Below are 25,107 nucleotides of genomic sequence, written 5' to 3' on the forward strand. Positions count from 1 at the left end.
TCCAAGCTTCAAGATCCAATGCCAGGTCCTCAAGTTCTTACCTGGATGGAAGCATCATCTATGCTTCCCATTCAGGACCGAGGGGCCCAAGGTACCCAGCCCCCCTCTCCCCCTGGTGACCCAGGGAGTGCAGATAGATACTCAGGTCCTCTCTCGGACCCAAGTATCCAGGTCCCCAGCTCCCCTTCTGGACCCAGGTATCCCAGACATGTCGAGCAGAAACCATCACTTTATTCCTGGTTTGACTTCATGTTCACCATTTTGCCCTGGAACCAGGACAGACCACTATGAGCCAAACTGGAGTCCATAATAGTTTCAGGCTGCATCCTGGAGAGCATCTTCTGACCCAGGCTCCCAGCCTGCTTTTCCTGAAAAAAAGTTCCCTGGGGCCTGAGCCTATAGGGCCCTTTGGGGCCAGGGGACACTGGAGCCTCCTGCTCATTTCTGCCCAGGGTGTGCGGCTTAGCTCATTGCCTATACGCCCAAGGTCTTCTTCATGGCTTCGTACACCACGTAGCTGATGCCACCTGCTGGCAGCACCTTCAGTAACGTGGGGGTCATACCTCGGTATAGCCCCGGCCAGCCCTGCTGGGCCAGGATCCGCCGAAAGACTCCACGCATGGTGGGGTTTGAACCCTCCACAGTGTCTGCGGGGACAGGGACAAGCTCAGGGCCTCAGAGATGAGCTGGCCTCCTGGGGGGCTGGAATGTTGGGGGGGTGAAACCAGGGGCAGGGGTTTGGGGAATCAGTTGGAAAGGAGTTTGGAAGACTTTCAGAGAAAATTGGTCAGTTTGGGAGAGCAAGATCAACATTTTGGGCAGGAATTTTGAGGTTTCATTTTCAGGAACATCTTAGAAAACATTGGAGCCTATTTGGGAGGGAGCTTCTAAGATCTGTTAGAGATTTTGGAGAGGGTGCTAAGGAACAGTTTGGGGACATTTTCAAGGTGAAGGTGGTTGGCTAAGGAAGCATTTGGATGTTTGAGTATTGGTTTAGGGGCTGAGGGTCCATTTGAGGGAGACACATTTGGGGAGTTTCCAGGGTTGCAGGGGAAGTGGTTATGTTTTGGCACATCTAAGGGTCAGATTTGGTGAATTTAGGAACCATTTTAACTTTTGGAGTCAATTGAGGGCTGGATCTGATTTGGAGAAGTTAGGAGGTCATTTGGGGGGTATATGTCTTGAGGTCGGTATGGGGGCCTGGGTCACATTTGAGGAGAGTTTGTGGGAATCATTTGGAAGATGGATGTTCATTTTAGTGATTTATAGTATTAATTTTAGTGCTGGGATCAGATTTTGGGGTGAGTAAATTCTTGGTGGGCTTGGGGGTCAGTGAAGGTGGCCAGGATCAGATGTGGAGAGTTTGGAGATAGAAGAAAGTTCAGAGGTTTGGTGGAGGAGCAAGGGGGGAGGGCCATACACAGTGGCCACTAGGGCCAGACTGACCTTGAGCCTGCATCCTGGTGCGCACCAAAGTCAGTGGGTAACTGGCCATCTGACCACAGGTTGTGGACAGCGTCACTGAAGACAGATTGACCAGGCCACTAGGGTCCGCCATGTCCCTGCCTGACTTCAGCCAGAAGCACCTGAGTATCTGCAAGAGAAAGGGGGACAGAAGAAAGCTTGCTAGGGCCTGGGTTCACCCCTGCCATCTGCTATGAGAGACCCATACCTCATAGACGGCCAGGTCAGTACATGCATAAGGGATGATGCCAAGCATGTTGGGCAGGTAGCCACGGTAAAGGGCGCGGGTGCCCTCCTGCTCCAGGATCTGCCTGGCACAGTCCAGCAGCCCCTTGTATTGGCCTGTTCGGCGCAGGGTCAGCCGTGTCTTCAGCACCTGGGGAGGGGGAGGAGTGAGGCAGCTTATTTGATTTAATCCTTTCAATGACTCTCAGCAGTGGCCATTGTCCCCATCTACAAATGCGGAAATTGCTTAGGAATGTGCAAAGCTGGATCTCAAACCCAGAGCTCCCTGTCCCATCCCCTTGGCTTGTGTGTGCTCTCAACCCTGGGTTTAGAAGTTCAAGTGCTGACAGAAGCCTAGAGGGGAAGGGAAGTGATATGAGCCAAGTGGGGTATGTGGCAGCTTCCACTTAGGACCAGCCAAATGTAGCACCATGGGAGTTCAGGCTCCAGGTGGCCAGATCTGCCAACTTTCTGAAAGAGCCAGAAATAGGAATTTTTATGAAATGCCTCAATATCAAAATATTGGCAACTCTACAGTTGCACAAAAGACAGACCACCAGGTGTGGTAGGCAAAATTCTAAGGTGATCCCCAAGATTCATGCCTCCCCTGATACAACTCCTCTCCTTGTATATGGGCTAGACCTGTGAACATGATGGAATGTCACTCCCCTGATCAGGTTTCATGATAACGACAAAGGTGACAGGATTTTGCAGATGTAATAAAGGCCCCTAAGCAGTTGACTTTAAGTGAATCAGGAGAAATTGTCCTGCGTGGGCCTGACCTAATCATGCAAGCCTTTTAAAAGAGGTCTATTGCCAGAGACAGAAGTAGAAAGACGAAGCATCAGAGACACTCTCTGTTGGTCTGAAACGAGCAAACTTGTGGCAAGGACCACAAGGCAGGAAGAGTGACTGGTTGACTTCTAGGAGCTGAGAACATCAGTCCTACAACCATAAGCAACTGTATCCTGCCAATAACCAGGAATCTTGGCAGATGGGTTCACTGGTAGGTAGCCCAGCTGACTCCTTGATTTCCACCTGATGAAACCCTGCACAGATGACCTAACTAGCCAGTGCCCAGACGTGACTCACAGAAACAATGAGATTAAAAAAATATATCTATCATTTTAACCTAATTGAGTCTGTGGTAATTTGTTACACAGCCAATGAAAACGAATATACTTTGGAAGAAAATCAGATGAGGGCAAGAATTATATTAAAAAATTGTGAAAGACCATTAAAGAACTTAAAAGGAGACTTGAACAAATGTTCCTGGATACGTAGATTCAACATCATATAAATGGCAGCAGTCTCTAGCCCATTTATGAATTGAACACCATCCCAGTTAAAAACAAAAACCAATAGATGATTTTGTCTTTTGAACCGAACAAGTTGCATCTAAATTTTATCTAGAAAAAAATCAACAGAGAATAATAGCCTGAAAAAGTAATAAAGGAGAGAAGGATGGGGAATGATAAAACATAATACCACACCTCAGAAATTAAAGACTGAGGCAGAACTATATACACAGTAAAAGGATCAGTGCTTGCCAGGGATTCCGGGGGCAGGAGGTGGGGTAAATAGGTAGAGTAGCTTTTTAGGGCAGTGGAACGATTCTGTATGATGCCGTAATGGTGGACACAGGTCATTATATATGTTTGTGAAACCCATAGAATGTACACCACCAAGAATAAACCCTAATGTCAACTATAGAGTTTAGTTAAAAATAATGTATCCATATTGGCTCATCGATTGTAACAAATGTCCCACCCAAATGCAAGATGTGAATAAGAGTAGAAACTTTGTATACGTGAGGAGAAGTATATGAGAATTCTTTGTACTTTCTGCTCAAGTTTTCTGTCAACCTAAAATTGCTCTACAAAATAAAGTCTATTCATTTAAAAAATTAAAAGATAGTAGTGCGTGAACAGACACCAGAACAACAAGAAGAGAAAGGCCAGAAATAAACCCAAATATATACAGGAATTTTGTAAATTACAAGGCGGCGTTTCTGATCACTGGGTAAGAAAAGATGGGACTCATTCAGTAAATAGTGTTGAGGTAACTGGGTAGCCATCTGGAATAAAAGTCTGATACATATCTTACATGGAGAAAAAGAAGGAAAAGAAGAGAGGGACAGGGGAGGGGGAAACAATAGCAGCTGGCAACTAATTTTCGTTTTCTATGGGTCAGCTATTCTCTTACCTCCATGGGGTTGATGAGGGTCTGGGAGGTGGCCACAGCCAGGGAGCCAGCAAGGAGACGCTCCTGAAAGGGCGGGAACCCATGCACTCCACAGAAGTAATTCTTACACTGGGACAGGAGAGAGGAGCAACAGCAAATGACTGACCACCTTCCTATCTGAAACCCATGCTGAGGGAGAGGTCTGGGACCTGGAGGGTGAACGTCTGTCTGTCTTGGATAATGATCTGAGCTTTGATGGGGGGGGGGTATAGGAGAGGGGAGGACTTGAGGGGAGGACTTGGGAAAGCAGACCATCCCCCACCTGTTCAAAGACGGAGAATTTGATGGCGTACTCAGGGGCGATCTTGAGTATGTTGATGCCATTGCCCCGCCACAGGGAGCGGAGGCCCCCCTCTTGGACCATGCTCCGTAGCCCCCCCAGCAGATTCATGAAGTTCGTCTTGGAGGAGTAGACCTGGGGGTAGGGAGGCCCCGGGACCTGTGAGAAGTCCCCCACCCTATCTTCACCTCCATCCTATCTTGGAATTCAAGCCCATCCTGTCCCCACCTACACAACCCCATTCCCCTTTCTTCTCCAACTCCTTCCCTGGCTAGTCCTAGATTCTCTGACTCAGTGCAGACCCAAACCCAACACATTTCCATCTTATCCATCTTCCTCTCCTCTCCAGTCCTACTTTGTCTTCAAAGCCATCCAAAGACTCCCATCCCCAATTCCCTGATCCCCAACCTCAACCCTGTCCCTGGTACCGCTCCCTCAACTCCTTCCCCAGTTCAGCTCCATGTCCTACACACATCAGCTCCATCATCATTCCCAACTCAAACCCCCACTCCATCTCCGTTCGGCCTCCTTCTCACTCCAGCCCATGTCCCGACCCCACCCTCCTACCTGCTTCCAGTTGTACCCCCACCCCCACCCTGAACTTCATCAGCTCCTCTTCTGTCCATCCCCACCTCAATGGCTTCAGCGCCATGGCCCCTCCCCGCACACACCTGCATATACACCTTGGCACGGTCCAGAGGGGCCGTGCCAGTGCGAGACACTGCCCCAGCCATGGCTCCAGAGAGCAGAAACTTCCACAAGGCTCCCTCACTATCCACTTCCAGGACATCCATGGGCACCATCAGCTGCTCTCCCGTGTCGAGCACCTGCAGGGCAGACCCAGCTTGCTGCCGATTCTTAGCCAGGCTGGGGCTGCTTCCCCAGACACCCAGACCCCCCTCCTGGTGACAGGCCCACCCCAGTCCTCACTGCTTCAAGGTGAAATTCTAGGCCTGCTTAGAGGGAAGTGGACCATGTAGAGGGAGTGGACAGCAGGGCTTTCTCTCCCTGAAGTTCTGGCTAGAGATACTGGGTGACCCGTATCTCACCTGCTGTGATGGGAAGTGCTCCAGGTCGTTTTTACGCACATGCCCAAACACATATCCATACACGTGTGTACAGCCTGGGTTCCAGAAGACAGGTGGGGGTGGGGATGGGGGTAGGGGTGGGGGTGAAGCTTTGGTGAGTAAGGCCTTGACCCTCTTAAACAGGGTCTGGGTCCTCGAGCAAGGGTTCTGGGCTTCCTCAGGTTTGGCTCCCATGGAAGCTAGAGAGTCAGGACATTGAGGTTCAGATGCCTGGCAAGAGGTTTGACAACCAGCAACCGTGTGGGAGGTTGTAAATTTGCCTTGTAAACTTGGGTCCCATGTAAAAATGAGGTCACAGAGTCCCTTGTGACCTAGCTGGATATGGTGGGCAGAGTGAGGGTCTCCCCCCCAAAAGCTCCACATTCTAATCCCTCTAAACCTGTGAGTGTGTTATGTTACATGAGAAAGGTGGGGTTAAGTTTGCAGATGGAATTTAGGTTACTAACCAGCCGATGGGGAGATGGACAGATCATGCTGGATCAACCAAATGGGTTCAATGCACTCTCATGGGTCCTTAAACAGGGAAGAGGGAGCCAGAACAGTTGGTGCTGGAGTGATATGATGTGAGAAAGGCTTCAAGGCCATTGCTTGCTTTGAGGATGGAGGAAGGAGCCACCCGCTATGGAATGTAGGTGACCTTTAGAAGCTGGAAAATGCCAGAAAACAGATTCTTCCCTGGAGGCTCCAGAAGGAGCCAGCCCTGCCAACAGCTTGATTTTAGCCCAGAGAGATCCATGTCAAGCTTCTCTGCCCTCCAATATAACACATTTGTGTTGTTTTAAGCCACTGGGTTTGGTGTCATTTGTTACAGCAGCCACAGGAAACCAGTACACTGTGCTTTACTGTCATGGCAACAGGAGACAAGAGCGAGAGAATGAGACAGCTCCGGAGCTTGGGGGAGAGAGACATAGTTGGTGACCAAAGAAGACAGGAATAGGTTTGGAGTCAGAAAGACCTGAGTTTGAATCTCATCTTGTACACTTGTTGCTGTGTGACGTGGGAGTACCTGCCTGCCTTCTCTGAGCTTCAGTTTCCCCATCTGGAAATTGGAAGTAATGATGAACTCTACCTGATAGTGTTGTCAGTAGGATCCAACAAGAGTCTTCATGGACTCTCGAAGTCACCACCATCCTAGTCACCGCTCCCCCACCCCCTTCCCAGACCAGCCATCAGAGCACCTGAGTCAGGTCCTGTCCCTGCTCTGCCCACGGCCCTCCCTCAGGGTAAAAGCCCAAGCCCTGCCCACAGAGCCCAGCACAACCTGCCCCTCTCCCCTCCCTCTGCTCACCTCCTCCCTCTCTCCCCCTCACTCACTCCGCTCCAGCCACATGGGCCTCCTCCCTGTCCCTCCAATACACCAGGCAGTCCTGCCCCAGGACCTTTGCACTGGCTGTTTCTTCTGCCCGGGATGCGGTTTCCCTAGACAGCTTCAAGGCTCTTTTCCTCACCACTCTTATATCTGTATTCAAATGTAACCTCCTTGAGGTCTTCTCTGACTGCCCTATTTAACATTTAAATTCTACCCTTTAGTATCTTTTAATTTTTTTATTTTTTTCCCTTTAGCATTTCTTATCCTCCTTCCCACCTTCATTTTTCTCCATAACACCCTTGCTTTCCACGCTGCTACGTATCCATTCACTCACTTATGCTATTCATTGTTCTTTTCTCCCCGCTGGAATGTAGGGTCAATGAGAACAGACATTTTTTTCTTTCTTTCACTTATGTATCCCATGTCCAGAACTCAATCTGGCCCGGAGTATACTAGTAACACATTAAAGGGCTTAGCACAGAGCCCTGGCCAGTGTGGCTCAGTTGGTTAAGTGTCGTCCCATGCACCGAGAGGTTGCTGGTTCAATTCCCAGCCAGGGCACATCCGGGTAGTGGGCTCGATCCCCAGTAGGGGGCAGCCGAATGATGTTTCTCTCTCCTCTCCCTTCCTCTCTAAAATCAATAAAAACATTTTTTTTAGAACGGGGCTTAGCACAAAGCTAGGGTACATAGTGCTTGCTCAATAAATGTAAGCTGTTTTCCTTTGAGAGATCTCAGTGGAAACCCCCTTTATTTTGTGGGTGGGGAAACTGAGGCTTAGAAAGAGAAAAGAAGCCTGTCTGGTGTCACACTGCATGTCAGTTGCAGAGCCTGATATGCAACCAAATCCCAGCCATAGTGTCATGGGGTATAAGAGTGCAGACAAGAAAATGGATGTTAACTGGCCCAATTAAATAAATTCAAAATGCTAGCACTTGATGCGAGCATGATGGTAGTAAAATTGGTAATGCCAACTCCTTGTTGGCGGCTGTGTATATTACATAACAATTTTTCTGGCGGCATGACCCTGAGATAGCAATATCCTTTGACCCACTCCTGGGAATTGATGCTAAGGACATAGTTCAAAGGAAGTAAAAAACAAAATAGCTAGCAAGGCTTGCTCCCTTATTTGAGTGCGTGAAAAATCGTATCTGTAGGTGTCCATATGTATCAGGAAGCTACTGCTACATAATGAATTATCCGCTCCCCCCCCACAGCAGCTTGAAATGCAAACTAGAGGGTAGCTGCGGTGTCTCCTATAATCTGATCTTGGAAGTAACATACCATCACTTCCGCTGTATCCTCAGGGCTGAACAAACTCACCTTGTACAACGAGGGAGGGGATTATACAAGAATGCGAATACTTGAGGCAGAAAGCTTTGGGGGACGCCTTGGAGGGTGACTGTCACCGTCCACACAGCAAAGAGTTTGGACATGTAAAGACAGGCAGAAAATGGCATGATGGATCTACAAGCCAAGGAACGCCAAGGATTGCTGGCAACCACCAGAAGCTGGAAGAGGCAAAGCAGGATCCTCTCTGGAGCCTTCAGGGGGAGCATGAGCATGCCAACGCCTTAATTTCGGACTTCTGCCCTCTACAACTGTGAGGGAATAAATTTCTGGGTTGTTGATTTTTTAAAAATTTCTTTATTGTTGGAAGTATTACAGATGTCTCCCCCCCACCACCATTGACCCCCTCCATAAATTTCTGTTGTTTTTATTCATGAAAATCAAAAGGTGGGAACAATCCAAGTGTCCACTGATAGATGAATGGATAAACACAATGTGGACCATCCAGACAGTGGAATATTACTCAGCCTTCAAAAGGAAGTAAATTCTGACACATGCTACAATGTAGATAAATCCCAAGGATATTATGCTCAGCGAAATAACCCAGACAGACCTGGCCAGTGTTGCTCAGGGGTTAGAGCATCTGCCTATGGACCGGAGGGTCACCGGTTCGATTCCTAGTCGGGGCAAGTATCTGGGTTGCAGGTTCCATCCCAGGGAGGCAACCAATGGATGTGTCTCTCTTACATCCATGTTTCTTTCTCTTCCCCTCCCTCCCTTCCACTCTCTCTGAAAATCAGTGGGAAAAAATATCCTCAGTTGAGGATTGACAGTTAAACAGATAACCCAGCAAGGACAAATACTGTGTGATTTCACTCAGAGGCGGTCCCTAGAGGAGTCAAATCCAGAGGCAGAAAGTAGATGGTGGGAGCCAAGCGCTGGGGGAGGGGGAGTTAGTATTTAATGGGGCCAGAGTTTCAGTTTGGGAAGATAAGAAAGTTCTAGAGACGGGTGGTGGGGATGGCCACACAATAATGTGAATGTATTTAATACCTCTGAACTGTACACTTAAAAACGATTGAAACAGTGTGCTTGGTTAGGCAGGACATATACTAAAATTGGGTGACTGATAGAGATTACCATGACCCCTGTATAAGGATGACACACAGATTCATGAAGCATTCTGTATTTTTTAAAAAAATGATTAAAATGGGAAATTTTGCTATCTGTATTTTACCACAATGAAAATACATCAATCTAAAATTTGTTGATTTAAGCCCCATTTGTGGTAACTTGTTACAACGGCCCCAGGAAACGAGTACATTTGTGTAATTAGAAACAATATCAAAAAAATTAGAAGGGCTCCTGCACGTGGACTTCTCCTTGCCCCACTTTACCGATGTGGAAGCTGAGGCTCAAAGGAGTCATTTCTTGGTGAGTGATGGAAGATGGTCCATGTCCCTTCCCTGTGGGTGGTTTGAGGGTGTCCCACATCCACCCACCCCTTTCAGTAAAAACCACAATGAAAAGAGCTTAGAAAATGTATTCCTTTTTTTTTCTTTGAAATAACACATACAGGCAGGGAAGCGGGGCATGGTACAGGTGGGGAGAGGTGGAAGCCTTGGGGAGGTCCTCTACTTCCCACAAACATCCTAGTTCTTCTGTAATCTTAATGGGGTTCTTCAAGGACTTGGGAAGAGTAGAAGAAGGGGTCCCCTAGTTATCCTAAGTTCAGAATCCAACTATAAAGTGCAGAATGTTATATGGGGGTGTTGGGGCTTGGTTTCTTCACAAAGATGGGGGTGGTGAGGGAATGTCTGCTCCTCTCCATAGAAAAATAGACCTGGAGTGAGTCCTGGGGATTGGGTTTGTTTTGCATAATTGGATGCTTGGGTTTAGGGAAGGATGATCTGTGTAGACTTGCTCCTGGCTTCCACCTCTGAAGTCTGAGAGGCTGGTAGTGCTAGGGCAGGGGGAGGTACCCCTAATGTGTCCCCCACCTCAGATTGTCTCATTGTCAGCCCCCAAGAAAGAGCAGCTGGATCCTCCAGGGGACCCAGGCTCTGGGAGTTTTCAGCTCATAAGGTGGGGAGTGGAAGACACTGCAGAAAGTTGGGGGGAGAGTTGGAGGGAGCCATGTTCCCACAGGGCCCAGAAGTATGGTCATGCTGGGGAAGTGGGGGGATCCAGTGCCTGTGCAATGCATGAGGGGCATCTAGCCATATCAGGACATTGAACAAGTCCCACCAGTTTTCTGGAGCCAGGATGTGGGGTTCCCACAGGCTCCCAGGTTTGTGTTGTGGTGGGGGAGGTCTTTGGGGTCTTGTGTGTCTGGGTCAGGGGACATGTGGGGTCAAGTTGCTGTGATCTGCCTACTGGGATCTAGACATGAGATGTAAGCATTTGGGAGTCAGTGTCTGGGAGGATTCAGGTCAGAATCCAGGGGCTAAGGGGTTGGGATCCAGGGCTTGGACATGTCAGGGTCTGTTTCCTGTGGGTGGTTTTAGTATCCAGGGCCTGCAGTGAGGGGATTGGGGAGCCAACAGCTGCTGTTGCCAGACTCACTCACTCTACCATTGGGCTTTCATGATTGTGGCTTTAGGAGCTAGGATCCAATGTGTCAGGGCTTGTGGATCTGGAATCTGGTGAGTTGGGGGTTGAAGGTGTAGTGGTTGAAATGTAGGGATCTGGCAGATGAAGAAGAGGGATCTGGGACCCAGGGTTGAGGTAAAGGAATTCAGGAATCCAGTGGCTGGGATGAGGGGATCTGGGATCCAGTAGTGGGGGCCCCAGGGTCTGGGCATTGCACTGTCAGGAGCCGGTGGCTGAGGTTTCTTGATATCCAGGATCCAGTGTCCAAGCTTGGAAATCCAAGGATTGAAGCATGGAGGTCTGGGATCTGCAGGTGGGGTTGGGGATCTGGGATCTAGTGCTGTATGAAGACATTGGATCTGGTGCCTGAGTGAGCTGGGGATATGTGCTCCTATGGTTGGGGTTTCCGGATTCATTAGCTGAGTTGTGGGGGATCCAGTGGTTAAGACATGGAGATCTAGGACCCAGTGTGTGTGTGTGTGTAGGGGAGTGGGGAGACAGGGAAACATGGGACCCAGTGCCTGGGATGTGGGATGCAGGACCCAGTAGATGAAGTATGGGGATTCTGTGGTTTGAGTGGGGGGCACCTGGGATCCATTGGCTGGGCCATCGGTCTCCAGTGGCTGAGGTGTAGGGGACGTTATGATTGAGGTGAGAGATCTCAGTGAGGGTGGCTCTGGGTCCCTCACCTTGACGTAACCCCGAGGGCCTGCTTCATGTTCTCGTAGACCACATAGGAGATGCTCACAGCTGGGATAACCTTCATGAAGTTGGGGGCAATGCCCCGGTAGAGGCCCGGTATGCCCTCCTGGGACAGGATGTGACGGAGCAGACCCAGCATGGAGAGCTGGGGGGCGCCCTCGATGGAGGCTGGGAGGGGTAGAGGGCAAGGTCAGGCCAAAGGTCCCCTTCTGCCTTCCCCTTCCCACCCCTCAGGGCTGGGCCAGGAGGCAGTTGCAGCAGGAAAAAGGAAGGTTAGACTAACAGCAGGACCTACCACTCAGAGTCAGGACTTCTACTGGCCTTGGAATGGACTGTTCACCTTTTCACTTCAATCTGGAGGGCCCAAGTTTGGGGACTCTTCAAAACAGAGCAGGTATGAGTGTGTGTAATGGGAGAGGGCATAGAAGTGTCCTCTTCCTAGAACTCAATTCCCATCCTCTTCTCCCAGCTAACTCTTACTCATCCTTGCAAACTCTATTCTAAAGTCAGCTCTTCAGGGGGCCCTCCTGGGCACCCCAGTCTAAGTCAGGCTCCTTTCCCCTTTATTCAACTCTAAATCCATACTCAATAATGGAATGACTTACTCGGCATCTTTCTTCCTCTCCTGCCTGTGAGCTCTTTGAGGGTGGGGGTCTATATCTGTCTTATGCACCAACAATCCCCCAGTGAAAACCATGGAACACAAACGCTAAAATTCCCTAGGAAATTCTCAAAATAGATTCAGGGATAGTAGGGGAGAATCAAGGAAAGAATCCATGAAAGAAAAAGACAGAGAAACACAAAACGATAACCAGCCTGGCCCTGCCTCTCCTTAACCTGGTTCCTTACCTTCCCCTCACTAACCCAGCCTTGCAAATTAGATCTCAAGTTACCAGCCCAAATATGCTGAAGTCTATTAAGCGGCCTTCCAGCTAAGATTGCTTGGGCCCTTCTTGCACTCGTTTCATCTGTTCTCCTAGTTAGGGCAAAGGGCTCCCATTCCAATGTTACAAATGGGTACACTGAGGCCCGAGAAAGGTTGGGAATTGGTCAAAGCCATCCAAATCCAGGAGGACTCCAACCTGGGATTCTACCTACCCAGGAGGAGGAGCTAGGGGAGGGGAGGTGAGACCCAAATTGTGAGACCTTCTCTGCCCCATCCTCCCACCCAGGCCTCACCTTGGGCCTGCATACGGGTCCGGACCAGGGCCAGGGGATAACTGGCTATCTGGCCACAGGTGCTGGAGATGGTGCCACAGGCCAGGAGCACGAGGATGCCTGGGTCAGCCGAGTCGTGGCTATACTGCTGGAGCCACCGGTTCTTCAGGGTCTGGCAGAAGTAAAGAGGGGAATAGGGTGGGTTGGAGGTGGGTGACACCAGGACCCTTGCTTCACAGACCTCGCTGGCTAGCTTCTGTATCCTATGACAGCTGGTACTAGCTCAGCACTTTGTACCCTTAGGTGCAGCACAAGCATTTTACCTGCACCCTCACATTCAGTCCTCACCTCTACCCTTTATGGAATATGGAATGATGGCCCCCCTACTGTCCATGCCCTAGTCCCTGGAACATATGAATATAGAGCCTTATGTGGCAGATGGGATTAAGTTAAGGACCTCGAGATGGGAGATGATCCTAGAGTATCCAGGTTGGTTCAATGTAATCACAAGAGTCCTTATGAAAGTCAGAGGAGATGTTATGACAGAAGCAGAGGCCAGAGAGATAGAGAGAGAGGTTGGAAGATGCTATGCTGCTGACTTTGAAGAGGGAGGAAGGGCCTACAGGCTAGGGAATGCAGGCGGTCACTAGATACTGGGCAAGGTAAGGAAACAGATTCTCCCCTGGATGCCTCAGAAGGACCATAGCCCTGCCCACACCTTGATTTTAGCCCAGTAAGACCCATTTCAGACTTCAGCGCTGTGATGGATTAGTGATGTCTGGCCTGGTATGGAATGGGCAAGTGAGAAGCAAGTGTTTTACCATTATCGCCTTCACAAGTATAGATAGCCTTCTCTTGGGTCTGGAGCAGTATTTGCCAAATAGGTGTTTAACGAGTTTGTAAGAGATGTTCTATTAAAAAGAGGTTCTGATGACTAGATAAGTGTGGCCAACACTGGGCTAAAAAAAAATTTTTACTTTTCTGCAGGACTTCTCAGAGCCTTTAAAGGACTAACAGATTTTGAAACTTCAAGAGGACATAGAGTTTCTCAAATTACTTAGATCTCCAAAGTCCCTTTTTTGGTGAAGAATGGATGAAACAAGTTTGAGTCTTACTTCTGCTTACGACTCTCAAAGGCTTCTAGTTGCACTAGGGATAAACCCAAACTCTTTCTAATTGAGTCCTTGCTGACTCTTCAGTTCCCTCCAGCCATTCAAGACTTGCACTCTGCCAACAGGTCCAGTTCATTTCCTGCTTCCGGACCTTGGCATTCACTGTGCCTTCTGCCTTGTTCACACATATATCCCTCCCAATATATGTTCAACTCATTGCTACTCCAAGATCACTTCTCAGAGACATTCCTAGACCTGCCCTCCAGTCCACTGTACTTTTGATTACATATCCTGTTTTATTATCTTCTGAGAGTGCATCAGGATCTAAAAGTACTTATTTGCTGGTTGACTGGCTTCCTAGTTTGTTGAAGTGGTGTTCAGGAGGGAAAGGGCTGTGCTGTTCTCATTTGATAAGGCAGCCAGCCCAGTGCCCAGCAAATATGTGTGCTTAAGTGAATGAATGAATGAATGAGTAATGGCCATGTCCTATTTGGCTGCATAGATGCTGGGTGCTGGGAGGGCAGGTATGGATGGCAGGTATGGAAGATTTTAGATCAGGACCAGCTATGTAATTTGAGCAGCCCAGTGTAAAATAAAAATATGCGAGGTTCCTTGTTCAAATAATTATTAGGAATTTCAAGATGGCAACAGCAGAGCTTTGAACCAAATGAGGAGCCCTTCTGAGTTGAGGCCCATGGTTGTCCGCCTGTGAAGCTGACTCTACCCTAGATACAAAGATTTTGGGGGATGCCTGGGAACATCTGAGGCTGTGCTAATTGGGGAGAACCTGGTGATTCCACCAGGAGAAGGTAAAAGCAATGGACGCAGCCCCTGGAAAAGAAACAGCAAAACTCCCTGTTCTTGCCTTTCCTGATAAAGGTACCAAGATGCTGGTCACAGGGTATGGATTTTATGGTGACACAGATGCTGAAATGGGCAGGCCCTGAAGAAGACATTGGCCTAGAGATATAGGCTGGGTCCAATACAAGCTTTGGGGTAAAACGAGCACCTTTGAAGCTCATCTTCACCTGTTCTCATGATTCTGTGAGCTGAAATGGGTCCCGAATATCATGCGTCCTGAGACCCCGGAGGGCTGAACTGCAGTGGTAAGTGAAAGAGTAAGGATATCTAATGCCTGAAAGGGTTCCCCAGGATCCCCAGGTTCATGGTGCTTCTCTACCCCCGGATTGTCTCCCCTAGTTCTGGAGGTCAACTGAGTCAGCCCTACAGGAAGGGGGTGGCCCATGGGCAGATCCCAGAGGGAAGAAGAAAGGAGAGGGGGCGGGCTGCCCACAGACCTCGTAGACGGCCAGGTCGATGCCCGCGTAGGGAATGATGCCCAGCACGTTGGGCAGGTAGCCATGGTAGAAGGCGCGGGGCCCTTCTCGCTCCATGATCCGCCACGCGCAGTCCAACAGCCCCTTGTACTGGCCCGTCCGGCGAAGGGTCAACCGTGTCTTTAGTACCTGGGGAGAACCCGGTTATCCCTGGAAAGCTGCCTCTGGAATCACTACATCCAGGAATGAAAATACCTAGAAATAGCTACTCCTGGAAGGAGATACCCTGAGAATAAGTGAATTTAAAAAACCACTTTCTCTAGAATCTTCTGCTACCTCTAATCTCTATACTTAAAAATGGCTGCATGTGGCAGCCACTGCTAACAGTTTTCCAATATCTTGGTCCTTTCTCCCTTAATAATAGAAACCATACTTTTCAGGATATTATGGCCCATAGCCTTTAGAAATAAAGATTACCTTTCTCAGCTTCCCTAGGCGTGGGGCCATGTGATTAAGTCCTAGCCAATGAAACAGAAGCAGAAGGAGAAGAGGTATGCATGACTTTCAAAAAGCATCCTTAAAGGCAGGGAGAGGTTCTTTTCTTTGTCTATTCTTCCTTCTCAGCTGGAATGTGGATGGGATGACCGGAGCACAAGAAGTCATTTTTGTCCACGAGGTGGATGCTACATGCTGAGGTGGTGGAACAAGACAGTGGGAAGGAACCTGCGTCTCTAACACTTGAAGCCACATACCAGCACTGAACTGCTCGCCTCTAGACTTCACTTATGTGATTTGACTTTTCCATCACTCAGAATCCTAACTGACGCACTACACAACATGAAACCTGAAATGATTTCTCTGAAAACAGTTTTATCTAGAAATGATTCCCTTGGGAACAAGCACTGTGGAAATCAATGTCCTTGAAAGAGGTATATCCATAAGTGGCTGCCCCTGCAATGGCTGTCTAAACAGTTATAACAACACCACCATTCCCAGAAGTCACATCTCAAATTGTAGTTCCCAGAGAGGTTACACTTGAAACAGCACTGCTGTAATGAGCTACAGTCTGAATCAGGGAGAGCCAAAGTTATAATCACACCACGAAGGGAAATGATTATTGGAGGCCCCCTACCCTGCGCTGGGTTCCCCCCTTCTTACCTCCATGGGGTAAATGATGGTTTGGGCTGTGGCACCAGCCAAGGATCCAGCCACAAAGCGCTCCTGCACACGCAGTGTCTCCTGCTGTCCCCGAATGGCCCGCTTGATCTGAGGGTGGGAGACAGACCGGTGGGCAGAACCTCAGGGGTTGAGCTTTCTGTGCACTTGGACCTCCCCTCTACTGTCCTCCTACTGTGGGCATCATGTAGGGGAACAGATGCCCACTCTTAGGGACCTGCAGATATCTCCCTCCCCCAAGCCAATCCTGCAAATCCTAGCTCATGCCTCCGCACACCTGCCCCCACCTGCTCATAGGCCATGAATTTGATAGCTGACTCAGGTGCAATCTTGAGCACGTTGATCCCATTGCCACGCCACAGAGAGCGCACTCCCCCCTCTTGGATCATGTTCCGTAGGCCTCCAAGGATGTTCAGCTGGTTGGTCTTGGAGGCATGGACCTGGGCAGGGAGAAAAGGTAACTCTGGAGTCTCCTCCAGGGGCTCAGGCCTGGGGGAGAGGGTGAGTCACTCCAGGGCCCCTCACCTGCATGAAGACCTTGAGGCGGTCCAGAGGGGCTGTGCCTGTCCTTGACACAGCACCTGCCACTGCACCAGATACCAGCTGCTTCCACCACATGCCGGTCAGCTTCTCCTGCTCTGAAAACTCATCAGGGACAGTCAGGCACTCACCAATGTCCAGGACCTGAGGATGCAGGGGTGAAGAGACGTATCACAGCTCTAAATGGGGATGTCTCCAAGAATCCCCGGACACCCAGACAGTCCATCAATGAATCTTACTTTGACTGCCCAGGTGATCCCTGCCAGATCCCACCAAAACATCCAAGTCAGTCGTCGCCCATGTAAGATACTAATGTCCTTCCTTGGGGACCTTGAAAAAAATCCCATTGAAGGATTTACCACATAAAGACCCCTCCAGAGCCAATAGGATCCCTCTAAAGGATCCCACTCAAGGGTCTCCCACATAAGGATTCCAGAAGATCCTTCTAGGGCCATACATGATCCTATGGGGGCCCTCCCATATAAGGTACCCAGATCCCTGCCATGGCCTCACCAAACCCCACAGGGATTTCCTCCACAGGGATCATCCCTTCTCTAGAGTCCTCTTATAGACTTCCCAATTAAGCCCCTCCATGAATCTCTGGACCTCTCAAGAACATCTCACCATATCCCACAAATGGATCCCCTCCAAAAGCCATCAGTTCCTACCAGAAACATTGTTCAAGAATTCTCCCCCAGGAAATGGCAATCTAGAGCACCCCTCTCAAATTCCAGTGGATCCCACTGGACCCTCTGAAAATAGTGGCTTCTTAACTTGTCTTTTCAGCAGCAGAATCCTTAATTGAGGCAGTGAAAAACTAGAAGGGGAGCTGCATGGGTTGAGGGTGGGAGGCGAGGTGCCCCATCTGGTGAGCCCTTTCTTCCCTGCACTCCCAACCCCCACAGACTGCTCCCAGAGGCCCTTCAGAAAGTCTCAAGGGCTCCAATCAGATTGCAGAGACCTCCTAAAATGGGTCCTCAGTCCCTCGAGTTCTGAATGGAGGAAAAGAGGAGCAGAGTCTCATTCCTTAGCTACTTCCAGTGGCTCCTCCTTCTACAGCATTCTGACCCAGCCTCTCCATGTCCTGGGGAGACTAGAGCTAGGCCCCCAGGGGAGGAGGAAGAGGACCCTGCCACTAGGCTGGGAAAGCCACCCCACCTCACCGTGGAATGCTTCCAGAAATAGAGCACATCTTCCATATTCTCCAGTGAGTGCAATAGGAAGTGGTCACGCCATTCCTGCCAGTCGATAGTCATAGTGCCATCACGGTCCATGCTGGGGATGGGGGTGGGACAGAATCAGTGCCTGAGGCTGGGGGTGGGTTGGAGTGAGGTTCTGGTTGGATTTGGGGTAGATCAAGCTCGTCTGCACTGAGAGCTGACCATTTTACAGTGGGGAAACTGAGGCTCAGAGAGGTAAAGCGACTGGGCCAAGATGGACCTGACTCCAAAGCTCAACTTCTCAGATCCACCCACCCTGGTACTTGGTCTGGGGCCCAGAGGCTTGAGGTGGCCAAGGGGTACCAGGGAGCAGAGTTACCTGAGATTTTGGATTGCAGCTACTCACCTATGTAGAATTTTCTCTGCCTGCTCCAGAGAGATAGAAATGCCCAGAGCTTGGAAACTCTGCTGGATTTCAGAGACATCAATGTGACCTGGGAACCAAGACGGGGACAGATATGTGTGTCTGGGGGGGGGGGGCTGAGACTGAGGAGTAGGACAGCTTGAAATGGGAGTGGTTTAGCAAGACCAGGGGATCCAGAAACCCAGAGTGAAGTTTGTGGCAGGGTTGGGAAATGTTGGGGGGTCCTCTGTTCCATGAATAAATGAAAGTGTGAATATAGGGGTAAATATGGGGCTCCCTACACCATGGAGTATTAAGAGGTGATATTGGAGACCTAGAAGATGCTTTGGGGAGGAGGGTCTCAGTCCCATAGGGAATCCAGGAGCAACAGGGGGGATCTTTGTCACTTTGAAAAATCTAAGGGTAAATTATAGGGGTCCCACTCCAGGAAGGAAAGGAGGTAGGATGGTTGTCTAGGCCCCAAACCACCTATCTGGGGGTGAGGAGGGTTCCCAAAATAGCCTATGAGTCATCAGGGAGAATTGGCCTTACCCCTCCTCCTGGCATCACCAGTTCTATCCCCATTGGCATCTCTGGGGCCCCCACAGCCCCATCCCTGGGCCTTACCATCCTGATTCCGGTCCAGGCTGTGGAAAAGCAGCAGCAGGCGCTGTTCCCGCTCCTGCAGGTATTGGCTAAACTCTTCCAGGTCCAGACCGCCATTTGGGTCAGCACCACCCTTTGGAGAGAGGCCCTGGCATGGGGGAAGGGACAGAGGGAGCTCCAGGAGGCTGCTCCTCCATTTGGAAAAGGCATAACAAGCTTACATTCCAGGAATCCAGGGCTACCACCAGTGCCTAGAGGACAGGGACAGGGGAATTCACCCCCTCCCTCCATCAGCTTGCTTCTCAGCAAGATGTCCAAGAGTACAGAAGGGCTGTGAGGTGGATAGTGGTTGTCCAGTTTTCCTGGACAGCAAACTGAGGCTCTCCAAGGTCAAGTAACTCGTTCAAGGTTACAGAGCTGGGAACTGGGAGGTAGCATTGGGCTCTTGTCTCTGAAAGCCTGTCCTCCCAGTTGTCTCTTACAAAAAACCCGTCCCTATGGCAGTTTCAGTAGTTTCCCTTAGAGACAGCTCTGGGCAATGTGGGGCAAAGACAAATCCACGCTGAGCAGCTGTGGGGCCTTCGTGTTCCCACCTGGAAAGTGGGAGGTTGGACAGGAGGTGCCAGTATGCTGTAGAGCCACCCCAGTAGCATCTGGGGCTACAGGTGTGAGGGACACCTGCATGGGCCCAGGGGCAAGTTCATGCTTTTATAGATGCATCCCCAGATGAAGGTGGCCTCAGCCAGGATTGGGTCCCTGGCTGGGGCAGCCTGGGGCACTGAGCCAGGTCTGGGAAAGGGCAGGAATGTAAACAAAGAGACTAGGGCAGCAAGGGGGGAGGGCAGTGGTTGCCCGGGGGGGGGGGGGGGGGGGGGGGGGGGGGGGGGGGACAGAATGTGTCTCCTGGGGGTGGGAGCGGGGCATGTCATGGGCTGTGCAAAGAGTTCACAGGAGAGTGTGTTCGGGGCAGTGGGCAGGAAAGTGGACCAGGCTCTATTCTCAGGCAGACATCCCATGCGTCCAGGGGACGAGGGTGGGGACCCCCGCCAAACAGCAGGCTCGAGGCCGCCGTGGCCCTGTTTGGAGCGAACTTGTTAGGCCCAGACACAGGTGGGCTCGGGGAAGGGAAGTGGGACGCCCAGGCTGGGCACAGGTGCAGGAGTCCAGGGCACAGGCAGTGCTTGGCGCCTCCCGGCGCTCCATTCAGGGTCTCGGGTTACCCGGCACCCGCACGGCGCGAGCGCAGCTCGCCAGGCGGGGGCCCTACGGGAGTACCTGTTGGGCGCCGCGCTCCGGGTCGCCCCCGCCCAGCCGGGCCAATCCCTGGCGCAACTCCTGCACGTCCACGCGGCCGTCCTTGTTACTGTCCAGCTCCTCGAAGAGGCGACCCCAGCGCTGCCGCCGCTCGGCGTCGCCCGGACCCCCACGCATGGCGCGCTCCGGGGGGGAGGGGAGGCCCGGCGGCGGCGACCTCAGCCAGGGCTTCGCGGCACCCCCTCCCCCCCTCCCCCCGGGCCCTGCGCCGGGGCCACCGCTACCGCTGCCTCCGCGCTGCCGGCCTGGCTCCCGCACTTGCTGGAGGCAGTGACTGCTAGCCGTCGCCGCCCGCGTCAGAACTTGCGTCGCCTCCCCCCACCCTGGGGGGGGCGTGGGGGGTGCTGGGGGCGGAGCTGGGGGCGTGGGGAGGGATGTCAGGGATGCTCCGGTATGGAACAGCCTAGGGAACATCGGGGTTCATTCTGGGAAGAGGGAGTAGATAGATCAATGGTCTCAGTTCTGTTTTCAGTGCTCCGCCTCTGCGTGCCTCAGTTTACCCTCTGCCCAATCAGGGATTGCGTTTCGTAATCTCTTTCCACTGACCTCCCTCCCCTAATAATCCTCTTTAGGAACAAAAGTTCTCGTTTTTCCCAGACGTACTCAAGAACCAACCCAACGCCATCTGGCCCTCCGTCTGCCCGCCCGCGCGCTTCACATTCCCCGCTAGGCCACGGGAACGGAAGGGCGAGACCCCGCGCTCCTTCGCAGGCCCTACATCCCGCCCGCTCGCCTTCTTTCTCTGCCCCACTCAGACCGGGAAACGGAAGATCAACGCTCGGCGCGGCTGCAAAGTCTGTTTCCTATTGGCCAGAGCCCGAGCGGCGCCCGCGGGTCCCTCCTTGCGCTCCCACCCCCGGCAGCCTCGGGCTCCGCCTCCCCGCGCTCGCCCGGTAGCCTAAACCGAGCTGCGGCCCCGTCCAGACGCGGGGCTGACTGCTCGCTCCAGACCAGCCTGTGGGGTCTCAGTGTCCCAAGCGCGGCCGAGGACAAGCGCCCGGTAGCCGAGCACAGGAGGCGGGGCCCCAGCTTGTAGTGCTCGCGGCATCTGCGGAACATCCCTCCCACTAGTTTCGGGTGCAGTTTCTCTATTCATCATTAGGGGGCGGGGCGCCCGATCACGAGACCGCGAATAGTAATAATAACAGCTAACACGGACTCAGTGTGTTGCACATGCCAGGCCTTTTACTCACCTCTCGTTTCGTCCTCGCCAGCCCTATAAGGTAGGTGGGACCGGCTTTCCTCCTTTCCGGATGAGGAGACAGGTTAGGGCGCTCTCCCCAGTCCACGTGCCCAGTGAGGGTAAAGTAGGAATGTATCCGGACCTGGGATCCTTACCCGTCACTCTGTATGTACCCTTCATCATCCTCTTCACCCTAGAGTCCCCAGGAGGAGGTCGTCTTATTAACGTCGTTCTTTATCCGAAGATACAGCCATGAGGACACTTGGTTCTCACTCAGCTTCTGCCCAAACAGATGTACTTGAACAGGTGCGTCCCAAACAAACAAGTATATTATAATGTTTTTATTTACAGGTGGTTCTTGCAGGTGCCCCTCATCATGGGGGTTACAGATGTTTTACCCCAGACAGACGTTTTCTCAGATATATCCCTGACAGGTGGGCCTCAATACACTCGACAGGTGAGCCGCTGGCCTGCTGCCTCCCCAGATGTGCCACGTACAGATGTTCTCAGGTCTTTCTCTCATTTGAGCTCAATTCTGTGCAGATGTTCCTCATACAAGTCTATTTCCTTCACCTTACAGGTATGCTTCTCAACAGAAATCCACCCAGGAATGCGTTATACAGCCCCCCCCCCCAGGTGTTTTCGAGTTAAGCATACACCAACATGGATCTGTTTCCGTATAACTGAGCCCCATGCAGGTGTACTTAGGTGCAGGTGTTCTCATACAGGTATTGCCAATACATTTCCACACCGAAATTCCTTATTCGAGTGTTGTTCATTTCATAGGTGAGCTATGCATCTGCGTTTTCAAAACCGTACACCAGAGTGCCTGTCAGGTGTTTGTTATCACGCAGCTGTTCTATACAGTTGTTTTCCACACGTGTATACTTCTATTCAGCTATACTCCAAACAGATGTGATTCAACGCAGATGTCTCCCACAGGCGTGCTTCTTACATGTCCTTGTAGACGTCTTCTCTATAGGTTTGCCCCCATGCAGATGTGTTCCACGCAGGTCTTTTTTCATTAGGGACTCCCCATCGGGGTCTGCCCCAGACAGGAGTGCCTCGTACCTCGGCGTCTCCATGCCCCGTGTGTGCGGTCCTACGGACCTGCCCGCAATGCGTGTGGGAGCTTCCTCTAGCACCTGCGCGCTTCTGCGCCTTTTCACTTCTCCCAATTATAGGATTGGGTTCCCGTTACAGGTGCGCTCCAGGCGCGGCCGCACCTCCCGCCTGGCTCCGCCCCATCTCTGTTCAGGTGCACAAGCCGGAAGTGCGCTCCCCTCCCAGGTGAGTGACTAAACTTTCCGGGTCACGTGAGCGGGAGGAGCTGGTGTAGTCGGGCCGAGCGACCGAGGGACGGACGGAGGGTTCGAGCGAGGGAACCAGACCGGGAACCTGAGCGAGAGCAAAGACTCCCGGGCCAGGTAGGGAGGCAGGTCGCGCTGGTTGGCCTGCCGCCCCCTTTCCACATCCCTTTCCTTTCCAGAGCCCAGGAATGCACCTCCCCGAGTTAATTTTTAATCTCTGACCTCTGGCGGCGGGGCGGGGCTGGACTCCGGGGTGCCCCGACGCGGGTCGCCCCTCCCCTAGGCCTTCGCCCGGGTCCAGCCTCCTCCCCCACGCCCCGGCCTTTCTCTGTCTCCCACCCGCAGGTGCCAAGTCGCAAGTACCTCGGGCCCGAGATGCGGTAGGAGCAGCGCGTGCAAGAAGCCCTGTCCCTGGTGCCACCAGCCAGTCCTCTGGCCCATGGCGAGCCCCGGTCTGGGGCTGCTCCTGGCGCTCGGCCTGCCGCTCCTGCCGGCCCGCTGGGGCCGGGCCTGGGGTCAAAGTAGGTACCCGCAGGGGCGCTGGGGACCTGGGACACGGAGAGGTCAAGAACTGGGGAGCAGGCATGGGTTGCCTTGGGGGCAGCAGTCTACAAGGTCAGGGTTGGGGATTTTGAATTCCTAAGTCCTTCCTTGGACAGAGTTGGTCTAGAATTCCAGAGTTCCTGATTGGGGTGGAATTATAAGCTGGCGGGAGAGGAGGCCTGCATATCTGAGTCTCTGTGGTTGAGGTGTTTTGGGCTGTCTGGGAGCCTGGAGGAGGCATGCCTGGGGCTCTGAGTCCAGGATGACCACCAGCATGGCCATATGGATGGACCCAGCCATTCAGTTCTTCCAGTTTCAAGAGCCTGGGGTGGGGGTGGGGGTGGGGGTGGCGGTGGAATGAAATAGATACTCCAGGAAAAAGCAGGATCTGTCCAGATCTTTAAGGGCCAAGGAAAGGCCAGGTAGGTGGGGGAGGGGAGGGGAGGAGACAGCTGGGCTTCCAGACACCATCCATTATCATAGCCCCCAACTCGGTGTAAACTGCAGACTACTGTGGGCTGATTACTCACTGCTGGGCTCCACTGGCCAGAGGAGCAATACAGCTGGGCTGGCTCCTATGTGCAGAGCACCCACAGTCAGAAGAGCAGAGTTCTAATGGGGTGGGGGCAGGGGGAATCCCCAAGGAAGGTGCAGATGTGCCAAGATGGGAGGGATAGATGGAACTTCATGTATCCTCTCTATCACCTCTCCACAGCACCAGACCCCACTGAATATGGGAATAGCACCACTACCACCCCACACCCTGACTCCAATGGGGCCCTGGTGAGTTGGGGGTATATACGGCAGGAGGGCAGCAGGGATGTTATTTAGGAGTCCACATGTAGCAGGTGGAGGGTCCCAGATCCCCAGAGGTGGCAGGTCAGGATGGAGGTTGGCATTGGAGAAACCTAAGTGCGAGAGGTCAGAATACCAACAGAACAATTGGAGAGACCCAGAACCTCAGGAAAGGGGTAGATGGTGGCAAGTGTAGGGGGTCAGGATCCCCATAGGCCCCCCAGAAGGAGGAAAGGAAATAGCTAGGAGCCCAGATGTGGCAGGTGCTTGGGAGGGGGACTCCAGATATGGGAGGTATGGGGGACTGGGAGCCCCAAATGTGATATATGGGGATCAAGGTAGAGGCAGGTGTGGGTGGGGGGATTAGGAACCATGGATGCTTCTAAGGTGGGGCTGGACACGATCCCCAGATTCAGGGAAGTCACACCTGTCCTGTCTTGCAGTCTAAAGAGGCCACCACTGCTATCATTGTGGTCTTCTCCCTCCTTGCCGCCCTGCTTCTGGCTGTGGGGCTGGTGCTGTTGGTACGGAAACTGCGGGAGAAGCGGCAGACGGAAGGCACCTACCGGCCCAGCAGTGAGGAGCAGGTGGGTGCCCGTGCGCCACCACCCCCCAACCTCAAGCTGCCTCCCGAGGAGCGGCTCATCTGAATGCTGGGGACTGCTACAGCCTCCATCACTGCCCAGAACTGCCTAGCACCTGCTCCCACACAGCATCCACCACTGAGACACTAGCCTCTAATGGCTCAGTTGGACTTGGGGGCCATGGGGCACCAGCCGGGCGGGCTCTGCGAAGCATGTCGCCTCTGCATGACTCTGCCTGCAATTGGGGGTGCCGGTGCTAGGGACCCGCCTTCCTGCTTGCTGCATCAACCCCCCACAGGACCGACAACCCCACTCTCCTTTCCTTTCAGTTCTCCCATGCAACCGAGGTCCAGGCTCCCCAGGACTCCAAGGAGACAGTGCAGGGCTGCCTGCCCATCTAGGTCCCCTTCCTCAATCCATCTCCCTCCCTTACTGTGTGACCTTGGGGGGAGGCTAACCCCTCTCTGGGTCTTCAAACCCATACAACCCAGGGTTTAAGAATAGAAGGGGAAAAGGTGCTTCAAAGACTCTGCCCCTGAGGGCAAGGGAGGGTGGGGCTGCTCACTTTTTATATATATGTGTAAAATTGGTAGTGAGATATAATAAAACCTTTTTTTGAGCTGGTGGAGGCAGAAATTAACCTAGATGGAGGAGATAAATGCAGGGATCATAAGTTGTAGAGGGATGAATTGTAAGGTTGTGAGGATCCTAGAGGCTGGGAGGGTTTCCTGGAAGGGAGGGCTTTTCACTACC

The 25,107-nt window shown here is 52.1% G+C and overlaps 3 protein-coding genes across 8 annotated transcripts; 1 reads left to right on the top strand and 2 right to left on the bottom strand.

The window, feature by feature from the left end:
* Window positions 1–474: 474 nt before the first annotated feature.
* Window positions 475–5,475, bottom strand: SLC25A41 (solute carrier family 25 member 41; the record flags this gene model as incomplete). The annotated part of the gene is made up of 7 exons (XM_081136481.1): window positions 475–647; window positions 1,447–1,594; window positions 1,673–1,840; window positions 3,895–4,002; window positions 4,196–4,348; window positions 4,885–5,040; window positions 5,263–5,475. 7 exons carry the CDS (start codon window positions 5,473–5,475, stop codon window positions 475–477), a joined length of 1,119 nt encoding a protein of 372 aa, XP_080992607.1.
* A 3,957-nt stretch (window positions 5,476–9,432) lies between these two features.
* SLC25A23 (solute carrier family 25 member 23) lies at window positions 9,433–20,218 on the bottom strand. Of its 2 annotated transcripts, XR_013998762.1 has the most exons (11): window positions 19,901–20,218; window positions 18,647–18,773; window positions 18,023–18,110; window positions 17,620–17,731; window positions 16,442–16,600; window positions 16,204–16,356; window positions 15,899–16,006; window positions 14,762–14,929; window positions 12,373–12,523; window positions 11,489–11,571; window positions 9,433–11,361 (listed from the first exon to the last, which is right to left on the bottom strand). XR_013998762.1 is itself a non-coding variant. In XM_081136480.1 (10 exons), exons 1-10 carry the CDS (start codon window positions 20,054–20,056, stop codon window positions 11,177–11,179), a joined length of 1,407 nt encoding a protein of 468 aa, XP_080992606.1. In that variant the 5' UTR covers window positions 20,057–20,218; the 3' UTR covers window positions 9,433–11,176. The 2 variants fall into 2 exon arrangements, 1 of the variants encoding a protein (XP_080992606.1); XM_081136480.1 differs by lacking the exon at window positions 11,489–11,571.
* Window positions 20,219–20,996: 778 nt separating this feature from the next.
* Window positions 20,997–24,992, top strand: CRB3 (crumbs cell polarity complex component 3). 5 transcript variants are annotated; one of them, XM_081136435.1, is made up of 8 exons: window positions 21,062–21,162; window positions 21,320–21,428; window positions 21,557–21,702; window positions 22,326–22,549; window positions 22,778–22,953; window positions 23,691–23,758; window positions 24,214–24,357; window positions 24,684–24,992. In XM_081136435.1, exons 5-8 carry the CDS (start codon window positions 22,872–22,874, stop codon window positions 24,753–24,755), a joined length of 366 nt encoding a protein of 121 aa, XP_080992561.1. In that variant the 5' UTR covers window positions 21,062–21,162; window positions 21,320–21,428; window positions 21,557–21,702; window positions 22,326–22,549; window positions 22,778–22,871; the 3' UTR covers window positions 24,756–24,992. The 5 variants fall into 5 exon arrangements, with proteins under 5 accessions (XP_080992563.1, XP_080992560.1, XP_080992561.1 ...); XM_081136436.1 differs by having other exon boundaries at window positions 22,381–22,549; XM_081136437.1 differs by lacking the exon at window positions 21,557–21,702 and having other exon boundaries at window positions 20,997–21,162.
* Window positions 24,993–25,107: the final 115 nt, after the last annotated feature.

The sequence above is a fragment of the Miniopterus schreibersii genome (assembly GCF_964146895.1).
Source record: "Miniopterus schreibersii genome assembly, chromosome: 4".
NCBI classification, from domain to species: domain Eukaryota; kingdom Metazoa; phylum Chordata; class Mammalia; order Chiroptera; family Miniopteridae; genus Miniopterus; species Miniopterus schreibersii.